Source organism: Mchenga conophoros, linkage group LG14 (assembly GCF_057382185.1).
Source record: "Mchenga conophoros isolate Kocher_MC1m ecotype Shallow Benthic linkage group LG14, M_conophoros_male_GT1.1, whole genome shotgun sequence".
Classification (NCBI taxonomy): Eukaryota; Metazoa; Chordata; class Actinopteri; order Cichliformes; family Cichlidae; genus Mchenga; species Mchenga conophoros.
In genome coordinates this window covers 26,816,081-26,828,613 of record NC_140539.1, presented here as the reverse complement: position 1 = coordinate 26,828,613, position 12,533 = coordinate 26,816,081, and the positions used below count along the sequence as shown (strand labels likewise).

At 41.5% G+C, this 12,533-nt stretch overlaps 1 protein-coding gene across 1 annotated transcript; it reads right to left on the bottom strand.

Annotated features, from left to right (window-relative positions):
- Positions 1-1,069: 1,069 nt before the first annotated feature.
- Positions 1,070-4,906, bottom strand: LOC146559916 (extracellular calcium-sensing receptor-like). The gene is made up of 9 exons (XM_085244369.1): positions 4,737-4,906; positions 4,228-4,522; positions 4,039-4,125; positions 3,688-3,957; positions 3,265-3,474; positions 2,897-3,172; positions 2,309-2,536; positions 2,099-2,222; positions 1,070-1,980 (listed from the first exon to the last, which is right to left on the bottom strand). Exons 1-9 carry the CDS (start codon positions 4,904-4,906, stop codon positions 1,070-1,072), a joined length of 2,571 nt encoding a protein of 856 aa, XP_085100495.1.
- Positions 4,907-12,533: the final 7,627 nt, after the last annotated feature.

Below are 12,533 nucleotides of genomic sequence, written 5' to 3'. Positions count from 1 at the left end.
TCCTGGCTGCCTTTTGGATAAGATATTTTGGGCATGTCCTACCAGAAGGAGGCAGACGCAAGGCATGTTGGAGAGATTATATTACTTGACTGGCTGGGAACACCTTGATGTTTACCCGGATAAGCTGTAGGAGGTGGCTGGGAAGAGGAAGGTCCGGGCAACCTTGCTTAGGCTTCTATCCATGTGATCTATCCAATGATAATTGGAAAAAATGGGTGCATGGATGAACTGATTATAAATCTCTTTCTCAAATATATCTACAGGGTATATCAGTAAAGACTTTCAATTCTAAAAGATTTTTATTCTTAAAAATACAGTCTTTGATTTAACTGTTCTGTTTAATTTGTGAGTAGTTTATATTTATTCAAGATTAACATGAAGGCTTAATATGCAGACACCTCTAAACCTCACGTCTGTGAAAAATGAGATAATGATGCGTACTGCGTACAATAAAAAAAAAATGCTTTTGCTTCTAACCCCATGAAAGTCCATGCTTAACATTTTCCAAAATCCTATATGTTTACAGAAGATTCTATCTCATCCTTCTGTCTGAAACAGCCACTATATTTACAGTACCGTCATTCAGAATATGCGAATAATGTGTGATTAAAAACAGGTCAGTCCCATTTATCAGTTCATTCACACTTATATTTTTTGACAACTTCGTGCACTCACTCTAAGCTTAACCTACATAACATGACAAAAGTGCACTATTTTAAGCCTTATTTATTTTTGTTTATGGATTTTTTTGGTACAAATTTTATATTTTATCTGTGAATGTGGTTTGACAATGTGTGCTTTTTCCAACAAATATCCCCAGTAGAAAGCAAGACTGAAAAAAAGAGAGAGAAAAAGGCTGCCACAATTTATCTAAATACCTAATGCTGAATGCCTATTGTTTCAACTGTAATGATCAAAAATTCAAATGTTACTACTAACACCCACCCCTCAAAGAAAAAAGAGAAAAACATGTTTCTACTGCATCCTATTCAACGTGTCATAACTACTGGAGTTTCTCTTCTTTCTAATATACTTTAAAGATGCTTGTCTAGTCTATGTGGAAAAATAATTAAGACTCACTGCCACGACCCATTATAGACTTTTTTGTGTTCAATTCGGGTCTCATTATTATTATGTAACATTTGGGTCCAAACAGTGTGATCAAGAGTCCAAAACTTGAGGCCAGGATAGCAAATACCTCCACTGCATCTGCATAATTTCCTGGTGAGCTGATATAGACAGGAACAAAGGCCACCCACACAGCACAGAAGATCAGCATGCTGAATGTGATGAGCTTGGCCTCATTAAAACTATCAGGGAGGTTCCTTGCCAGGAATGCAATTAGAAAACTGAGGAAAGCTAGAACACCAATATAACCCAATAACACTGCAAAACCCACAGCTGACCCAAATGCACACTCATAAACAATCTTATCATTTTGGTATTGGGTGTTTTTATGTGGAGTTGGAGAAGCAGAAACAAGCCAGGTAGTGCAGATGGCTGCTTGAATAGATGTAAGGCACAGAACTGTTCCTCTCTGCTGCATAGCACCAAACCACTTCAGACTGGTTCCCCCTCCTGGCTTGGAGGCTTTGAACACAGCCAGAACAACCATGGTTTTTACCAGGATGCATGAGACACACAGCACAAAGCTGATCCCAAATGCTGCATGTCTGAGTTGGCATGTCCACAGCCTGGGTCGCCCAATGAACAGCAGTGAACAAAGAAAGCATAACTTGAGTGACAGCAATAGCTGGAAACTAAGTTCTGAATTGTTTGCACGTATTATGGGTGTTCTGTGATGGTAGAAAAAGATCCCTAGAACAACAGCACATGTACATGTGCCCAGCAGTGAGGTTGCTGTCAAACAAATACCCAAAGGCTCATGGTAGGACAGAAACTCTGTCTTCTTTGGAACACAGTGGTCACGCTGGGGGTTTGACCAAAAATCCTCTGGACAACTGGTGCATTCCAAGGAGTCTGGCAAAAGGAGAAAGATGAAGAAAGCGGAAGATGGAGAACTGCATATTATATTTAATGAAAATGAAATTCAATATGTCATGCTGATAGATTAAAAAAAACGAAATAAAAGACTTACTGCCTTTGTTATTGATTTTTCCCTCAGAACAAGGGATGCAGTCAAAACAGCATTTAGGTTCCCCCTTCCTTCTCACCATGTGGGTACCAGGTGGACAGCTCTCACTGCATACCGATTGAACTGGCTGTTGCACAAAAATAAATATTTCCTAGCAGAATGACATTAACTGTAAATGTGACAAAAGGTAAAGTCTGAAAAGCCATGTGTAACCTTTTTGGAATTAAAGTTCCAGAAGATTTTGTCTTCATCAAGTAAGATTTCTTCACCTTTGAAAGCTGACCCCTTAACCTCACCCACATTCTGAACTGTAGTGCTTCCATCAGGGAGCCACAACCAGTTCATCACATCGTAAATTGGCACAACATCACCATTTTTATCAAATGACACTTGATCACCGAATGGAGTGGTGAAGTTTACCCTTTCCAAGTAATAAAGAAGCTGTTAAAAAGTAATATATAAGAAATTAATTTCACAGTGCAGGCAGTGGCACCCACTATCCAATAACCAAATTAAATCTAACGCTTACTATACCTGTACATATTAAAGGCATTAAAATCGAGTTCTAAATTAAACAGGAACATCTCCAATTGTGCCATATATATGCATACTAGTTAATGTGCTCTAATATAAATATATTAAACACTACTTTTCCTTAATATGAAAAAATCATTTAGCTCTCTTCAGCTCATTTCAACTTGTTGAATTGTTGTTGTTTTCTTATCCAATAGGATACATTTTGTTCTGAAAGTAATTATAGAATAAATGATTTACTCAGATGAAGATAAATTAATAACGCACCTCCCATGGCTCAAGTGATTGCAGAGTGGCACAGCTGTGCCCACTGAAAGGCCCTCTTCCTGGCTTGCATCGCAGCATGTCATCAAGGGAATATGCCAGGGCATAAACAGCTTTGTATACATTGTACTCAGGCCGGAGGTTGGAAATGTCCAAGAACTCAGTGTTCAAATTTTCTAGATCTTCCTGTCCAGTGCATAGTGCACCTCCACCTTCCAGCCAACCTGCTGGAGCTGGAGCAAATCTACACTGAAATGTAAATTCCCAAAACTCATTCACCTGAAACACATTATTGGAAAATGTTTATTTTGTGTTTTGTTTTAATATAGACAAGAAAAATTTGTTGCAGCTAGTAAATTTCAAACTTTCACCATGCTATTTCCATAGTTAGTATTGTGATGTAGGTCAGGACGTATTTTTAATAGGAATTCCCTGAGCCCTGTTATTTCTCCTCGACGAATAGCAATGCCCAATGTACCACACAGGTATGGCATGAACTTAGTTGTTTGAAGCACAGCAGCTGTTGCTGTCCAACCTTCACTGGCCAACCACTGTAGACCTGTTACATTCTGCTTGGCTACCTGTGCATTTTATTTAACCAAATGTAAAAAGTGATCATTTAACAACTACTTTGGTGACATTTTCATGTTACTGAAGCATTTTGTCATGTTAAAATGTATTTTATATCATTTGTTTTCTGCATTCATTCAAATAAAAATTTAATACATCATTTACACTGAGTAGAAATGCATAGTTTTATACCAAGAAACAATCAAATTCTTTTAAAACTGCACCTCTTCTATAAGGTTTATCATGTGACTCTCATGTACAAATGCAATGACCACACGAGCTGTTGATTTTTTCATCACATTCACAATCCTCCTGAGTTCATCAGTGTCTTTGTCCCAAGGTAAAACCTCAATGTAGGCAAGGCAACCTTCTCCAGACACACTCAGCTCAGATTGTAAGGATCTGGCTGCATGAAGTCCATAATCATCATCAGTGATGAGCAGACCTGCCCAAGTCCAGCCAAAATATTTTAGAATCTGAATCATTGCACGTACCTAAGTGAGAACAGATTAAAACATGAGTGCTGCTCATCAGCTGCTGTTGACTTTTTGTATTTGTCCAGATTGATTTTTAACCTGGAAAGCATCACTTGGGATCGTCCTAAAGAAGGATGGATACTTTTGACGGTCACTCAAACAGGAACATGTGGCAAAATAACTCACCTGTGAAAAACAGACAATATGTTGTACATTATTTTCACATTAAATTTACAATTACAGGATTATAAACAAAAATGACATATTATGGTTAAACTGATAACTTACCATGGGTACTCTGTACAAACCTAAGATGCTGGAGATAGCAATAGAACGTGTAGAGGAAGAATCACCCACAATCCCTACAACTGGAGGATTTCCAACACATGTACTGTGTAATATAATCTGTTCCTCTTGACCACTGACTAATGAAAATGCTCCACGGAATCCAATTCCAAGTTCAACGCAATTATCATAAAGGGTGTATCCCAACGTCACATTAGGTAGCAAGCTGGAGTTGTTGTTGATCTCATCAATTGCAAAAGCCATGGTTTGTGCTTGCCTAAACCCCTGAACATAGAAACTAATTAAAAAAAAAACAATTAAGGAAACTGAATAACAATAATTAAAGGGATATTTTAATGAAAAAATAACCAAGAAGCTTCATTCAACATCCATTTTTCTTAGCTTTGCTAATCAGCAAAGTATATTTATTTTAGATATGACAGTTACATTCATACTAGCATTAAGTTTGTCCTGTTTCTCTCTTTTTTCTGTTGTTTCCTTATCATATTTACCCGTGGCAAGAAGGCTGTTGTGGCTGTGAGGTAAAAGACAGGTCAGGAATGCTTGAGAAAAAGTGGACTGGAAACAGTCCACCCAGGATGACATCTCCACTCTTCTGCATTCTGTTTAGATTAAATTGTCCCTGAAGCTGACACGAAGAGGGAAACAGAGAAGAGGACATAGCATAAGAAAAGTAGGAATACAGCAAAATGGACAAGGACAAATTGCTTAGTAAAAATGAGCTCATGACAGCTTTCAGATTTTCTGACCCTGATCATTTCATTTTATTGCTTTGCCATTCCCTTTTATTTACATGCTGTGTTGATGAATCTTGGACACCACCCTTCAGCAAAAAAACAAGGAGAATGGGCAGGGCTTAAAATACACCTCATCAGATATTGCTTTTGTATCCAGGCATATTAAGATAAGATAAGATAAGATAAGATAAGATAAGATAAGATAAGATAAGATAAGATAAGATAACCTTTATTAGTCCCACACGTGGGAAATTTGTTGTGTCACAGCAGGAAGTGGACAGTGCAAAAGTTATGAGGCAAAAATTAGAATACAATAAGAATAAATACAGTACACAACTGTACAGAATAGATAAAATACTATATATAGTAGAATAAAATAAAATAAATATACAATAAGATAAAAATAGAATACAAATACAAATACTATATACAACTGAGTAAAAATACAACGATGACAGAAAGGATTATTGCACTTAGTATTATTGCATATGTATGGATGTGTGTGCTTGATCAGTTAAAGTCTTTATTATGGAGTCTGACAGCAGTGGGGAGGAAAGACCTGCGAAATCTCTCCGTCCCACACCGTGGGTGCCGCAGTCTCCCACTGAAGGAGCTGCTCAGTGCTGTCACAGTCTGCTGCATGGGGTGGGAGATGTTGTCCATCAGGGATGACAGCTTAGCCGCCGTTCTCCTGTCACTCACCACCTCCACTGGGTCCAGAGGGCATCCTAGAACAGAGCTGGCCCTTCGGATCACCCTGTTCAGTCTCTTCCTGTCCCCAGCAGAGATGCTGCCGCCCCAGCAGACCACGCCAGTAAGGTAAGGTAACACTGTGAGTATATTACTTATCAAGATGACCTCAAGCTCACAAAAAACAACATATTTTTGTGTATCTTTTCAGTTTGGTTGCATATTATTGTATTTCTCAACAGTTATAATAGAATAATGAATGTTCTTGCGTTCTTCTTCAGTCTCAACAGGCAATGTTAAAAAAATTCCAGCCCAAATTTGAATTGTCTTTTACTGTAAAACTGTCATCATCTATTCTGCCCCTCGTTTGTGGCTTGGCTGGGTTTCTTTGGCTGGCGAATTTCTCAGGTTTCCCAATAGTGGGCAGTATTACCCCTTCAGTTTCTTCTTTGGTTATTTGGTGTGCACTACACTGCCCCCTTTGGTGATGGGTTGTAAGCAGCAGGCAAAGTTCACGCAGGCAGTGTGAGAAAATGCATGGAGCAGAAAACAAGCTGCACAACTTTAAGCCCAGTTTACATCGTTGGGGAGTTTGTTGAGCCATAATCTGTAAGTAAGCAATGTCTAACTTCATTTTCTGTAAGATTTGTTACTTTCATGTTACTTAAAAAGGTTATTTGAACGTATAAGGAAAGATGTTAGTGATGAATGTAAAGCATAAGGAAAGCTATGTTGCTAACTTCTGTTTTGTTTACAACATATGTTGATACTGATGCTTACGTATTATTTTACTGTATGTTCACAGTCTTAAAAATTAAAAGAGGAAAAATCGGTCTTCAGTTAAAGACACAAAGACAAAGCGATGTGTCCTGTCGTTCCTGGAACCATCTCCTCTTATGTTAAGCTCGCTGCATAGGGTGAATAGCCATACATTCAACTGAGGGCAGCAGAGTAAGAAGATTATCTACCTATCAAGCACCCAAGATGTCTCAGCCTGAAGCGTCACCGCCTCTCTCCCAGATGGTGGTCCGGTCAGAGTGCCACTCACGCTCTTCACGCTCTTCACGCTCTTCACGTCGTACATCTACCAGTCAAGCTGCAGCCCGAGCCAGAGCAGAAGCAGAAGCCGCCCGCACCAGAGCACAGTACGCCAAATGCCAGATCGACATGGAGGTTGAGAAGGCACGCATCGAGGCAACACTAAACGCTCTAAAGAAGGAGGGTGAGGCTGAAGCAGTGCTCGCCGCAGCTCATGTCCTGGAAGCAGCAGCCGATGGAGCATGAAGCCGTTGACCTCACAGAACAAGGAGTCTCCTCTAAGACACCTCCTTCCATCAGACGTGCTCAAGATTATGTGAATGCTCACTTCACTAACCGCAGCTTGGTAGTTAATGAAGACGGAAAGCCTGATACAGGACAACTGGTTGGTAATAACAACGCTCAGCATCTACGACAGAGTCAACCACCAGTTGCCTCCTCTCCAGGTGAACATCTCACTGATTTTGTAGATCAGGAGCAACCAAAGTCCCCTCCTATAAACAGAAAAACTGACATTTCAACCCAGCCTAAACCTTCATTGCCTCCAAAGACTGAACTCTCAGATTTCACAGCCTATCTAGCACGCCGTGATCTGCTGACAGCGGGATTCAAGGTTTTCGACAACCGTCCTGAGTCTTACTTGTCCTGGAAGTCCATTTTCCGCAACGCCATAGAAGGCCTCAACCTCAAGTTCAGCGAAGAGCTTGACCTTCTCACCAAGTGGCTCAGCGGGGAGTCACTACAACATGCGCTGAGGATCAGGGCGGTCCATGTGAACAACCCACACGCAGGTCTTCAACGTTTGTGGCAACGTCTGGACAAAAGTTTTGGTTCTCCAGAGGTAGTCAAAGCGGCACTTTTCCAACGCTTACAGTCTTTTCCAAAAATATCTAATAAGGACACTCACTTATTGCAGGAGCTTGCAGATCTCCTGTTGGGGTTAGAGTATGCACAAAGTGAAAATTATCTACCCGGCCTTAGCTTTCCGGACACCCCAAGGGGGATAAACCCGATAGTGGAAAAGCTCCCCTATGGACTCCAGGAGTCCTGGGTGAAACAGGGGACAAAATACAAAAGGGACAACGGTGCAGTTTACCCACCTTTCTCATATTTTGTCCAGTTTATAAATGATTATGTAGAAATGAAAACAGATCCTAGCTTTATGTTACAAAGTTCAAACATAGTAGCTCCAAAACCTGATAAGCCATTGTTGAAACCAACTAAATACAGAGGTGCGGTTGCAGTGAACAGAACAGATATTAGTCAAACAAATGTCACAGCTCGAACGTCAGTTCTCAACCCAGACAGACAATGTCCTATTCACCACAAGCCCCATTCACTTGCCAAATGCAGGGGTTTTAGGTCAAAAACACTAGATGAAAGGAAAAGCATCCTCAAAGAACATGCTATTTGTTATAAGTGTTGTTCTTCCACAGGTCACCGAGCTAACGATTGCAAAGCCATTATCCAATGCTCGGAATGTAACAGTGATGCTCACGTGTCTGCCATGCATGCTGGCCCACCTCTGTGGGCAACCAAGGACTCTAACCTCCTGCCTCAAAGCCACGACGGGGAGTCTGATCCTTCAAGCCCTGTAACCACAACTGCTTGCACAGAGGTGTGTGGCCCACGTCTAAAAGGCAAATCCTGCTTTAAGATTTGTTTAGTCGACGTGTATCCCCGCACAAATCCTGAAGAGAAAAAGAGGATGTACGCCATGTTGGATGATCAAAGCAACTCATCCTTAGCCAGGTCTGCTTTCTTCGACATGTTTAATGTGAAAGACACTATGCTCCCATACACCATGAAAACATGTGCAGGTTTGTCAGAGGCTGGAGGACGCAGAGCAACTAATTTCGTTATTCAGGATGTAAATGAGGAAGTGTCCATGGTGCTGCCCACACTGACAGAATGTGATCACATTCCAGATAATAAAGATGAGATACCCACCAAGGAGGCTGTGTTGGCTCACCCTCATCTACACGCACTCGCTTCACAGATCCCTCCTCTGGACCCAGCCGCGGACATTCTCCTCCTCTTGGGCCGGGACATCATCCAAGCTCACAAGGTTCGCAGTCAGGTAAATGGTCCAAACAGTGCACCTGATGCCCAATGCCTCGATCTGGGATGGGTGGTTGTAGGTGATGTCTGCCTCTCAGGTGCCCACAAACTCACAGTAAACTCTTTCAAGACAGACATTCTGAATAACGGGCGCCCTACCTCCCTTAGCCCCTGTGCAAGCAAAATCTATATAAAAGACAAATACACAGAAAGCTGTCCTAAATTCGAGAAGACACAAGCAGAAGTAGGCAGACACATTTTCCAGCAAACAGCAGACGATGACAAAACGGCTCTTTCAGTAGAAGATGCACTATTCCTGGAAATTATGCACAGAGACTTTACTAAAGATGAGGCGAACAATTGGGTAGCTCCACTTCCATTCTGCTCCCCCAGACAGCGTTTACCCAACAATAGGGACCAAGCCCTTAGTCGCTTAATGACGCTCCGCAAAACACTGAAAAAGAAACCTGAAATGAAAGAACATTACATTGAGTTTTTAGACAAAACTTTCAGTAAGGGCCACGTTGAACCAGCTCCAGCTTTAGCTCCAGAACAAGAATGCTGGTATCTCCCTAGTTTTGGCATTTATCACCCTCAGAAGCCAGGAAAAATTAGGGTGGTTTTTGATTCAAGTGCGCAATACAACAATGTTTCTCTCAATGATGTGCTACTAAAAAGGCCAGATCTCAATAATACTCTTGTGGGAGTTCTGATGCGTTTCAGGTCCGACCCATACGCAGTCATGGCCAACGTGGAGCAAATGTTTTACAATTTTGTTGTCAGAGAAGACCACCGCAACTACCTTCGCTTCTTGTGGTTCAAAAAACAATAACCTGGATGGAGAAGTACAGGAATTCAGGATGAGAGTCCACGTGTTCGGGAACTGCCCCTCCCCATCAGTGGCCATTTATGGACTGAAATGAACAGCGATGGAGGGAGAAAAAGAACACGGCAATGATGTAAGAGAGTTCATTGAACGCCACTTTTATGTGGATGATGGATTAAAATCATTTCCTTCCACTGATGAGGCCATCAACATTCTCTGTGGGGCTCAGAAGATGCTGGCTCAGTGTAACATACGCCTGCATAAAATCTCATCCAACTGTCCTACCATCACAAACGCTTTTCCAAGTGAGGACCTTGCAGCTGACATGCAGGGCCTTGACCTTGGGCAGACACCCATGCAGAGAAGCTTGGGCTTGGGCTGGGACCTGTCTACAGACTTGTTCAGGTTCCAAATAACCATCAATGAGAAGCCCTTTACCAAGCGTGGAGTATTGTCAGTCGCTAATAGTGTGTATGACCCACTCGGCTTTGCTGTCCCTGTCATTGTAGAGGGCAGGGTCAAACTCAGAGACATTTCCACTGACATTTGTGAATGGGACACTGAACTCCCTAAAGACAAATTACAACAGTGGCAACAGTGGAAACACTCCCTCAAACATCTACAACAACTTGAGATTCCCAGAATGTTCACCTCAATACCACTCTCTGCAGCAGTAACTAAGGAAATCCATGTTTTCTGCGATGCCTCTACCAGGGCAGTGGCCGCTGTTGCCTACCTTAAACTCACAGACAGAGATGGTCATAATGAAGTGGGCTTCCTTCTCGGCAAGGCACGGCTTGCCCCAAGACCAGACCATCACCATACCCAGACTTGAACTCTGTGCAGCGGTCCTGGCTGTCGAGGTGGCAGAGTTAGTCGTGGACGAGCTGGACATCTCAGTTGATCAGGTGAGCTTCTATTCAGACTCCAAAGTAGTCCTTTGTTAGGGAGTTTTTATTGTTTTATTTGCTTATGCTTCAAAAGTTATGTTATACATATTTCACCAGACACAGTTTTCTGTAGAAACAGGAAGCTAACCCTGTGACACTGACAAGAGACCAGTACAGAAATACATATCCGCAGAAGCTGACTTGCATTATATTATTCTTAGAAATTGACTTGCAACACACATACTTTGTGACACACACACGCACACACACAGACAGCATCAGGACCTGCGTAACAGGAAATGTGATTATAGTTGCATATTGACGATGTAACCTATAAAAATAAACGAATACTGCAGTTCGGTGTGATTCGCTCTGAGCTTTTCACCCGTGCAGCACGTTAACCTACACAAGTGTCTCAGTGTTGATTATTCACCTGACTGTTTGTTAACTGAATATCTCTGACATTTAATTGGTCCTCCGAAGCCGTTAATGGACTGGTATTAATAATACTATTATGCTCCATTTCACAGTGGTATCCTTCCTCAAGTCCCGACGCCGTGACAAGCCTGCGTCGAAGTCTCTGCAGAGCACCCTCCAGGAAGGGTTGAAAGTCCAGGGACGCTAAATTCAGGTCCTGGCCGACGTTATACAGGCCCACGGCGCTGGGGGTTGAAAAGAGATGCCCGACAGACCGGCAACAGCGAAGCCAGGTGATTATTCCACATTTGACACACCTTGCGTAAAACGATCGGCTGGGACAGTCTGTCTGCTCTAAGTATATTAAATAGGAAGTGACCTATTCGCTAACATAAGTCTATAGAAAGACTGACTATCCGCTCACCTGTAAGAGGTTGGTAGCCTGATAGAATTAGTTGTCCGCTCGCCTGAAATAGTGGCTGGAAGCCCGACAAGTTGTCCGCTCGCCTGAAATAGTGGCTGGAAGCCCGACAAGTTACCCGCTCGCCTGAAAAAGGGCTGGAAGCCGTGTAACGGTTAGCAGCACGCCTGAAAGACGGCTAGTGGTAGATACTAAAGAGAGGCCCAGACTGTCCAACATAAATCTTGCGCGCATAAACTGTTTTTACTGTTTTGTTGGTTGAGTAAGTTGATCTGACAGCACATTAAGGTGGCTGAACTACTCCACTGAATTGTTTACCGTTGATAGCTCACGTACTGGCTGAATGAGGGAAAAAAAGTTGTGCGTCATCACGTAAAATTGACAGCCGCTTTCAAGAATAGATGAAAGTAGAAGCCTGTTGTTGATAACTTCTCTCATTCTTCGTGCCAGTGACAGTTTCACGGGTCTGTCTGTATATTTAACTCAATAAAATACCTTGTAAACAAATCTTCTACAAAACAAAACCAAATGGTTTGCAGTCCCTCTGCAGTAACTATTTTAAGAGGAACCTTACAAACAGAACTAAATAATGAAATAGTTGGCATGACGATCATGCCCAGATTGTATAAAATAAATAAAAGGAAATCATTCACATGAAAACCTTTTCTATAAAAAAGAGAGATGCATAAGGTAGATTAAGGCTGTGTCATTGTTCAGCCAAGGAAAGTGTGTGACAAGGTAAATGTCTCCAGCTTGGAAAAGGGTGGGACTGCAGCCCACCCGAAGCCCTTGATGGATACAAAATAAAATATAAAAATAAATATAATAATAAACTGCTTGTTTCGGCATGCAACAGAGAGAATGAATGTGACTGAAGGTTGGATCTGAGATGAGGCAAACAGAGGACCAGTCTACAAAGTAGGCACAAACCTGTTCAGAGAAAAAGCAAATTTGTACAGATTGGATGAATTCTAAATTATCTGTTTGCTGAGTAAGATGATCCAAACTATTAAATTGGCTCAGTAGTAGTATAGTGATATACACTGATAAAATGTTGTAATATACTGTTGTTATTATATGGAAAGTAAAAGATGATAATATTAATAAAAATATAATATTAATGACAAGAAGTGTCTTAGTCGGTATGATGTGAGATGGATAATTGTTATGAAGTAGTCTGCATCAAGTTTAAGGTTTGCTCGAACTCA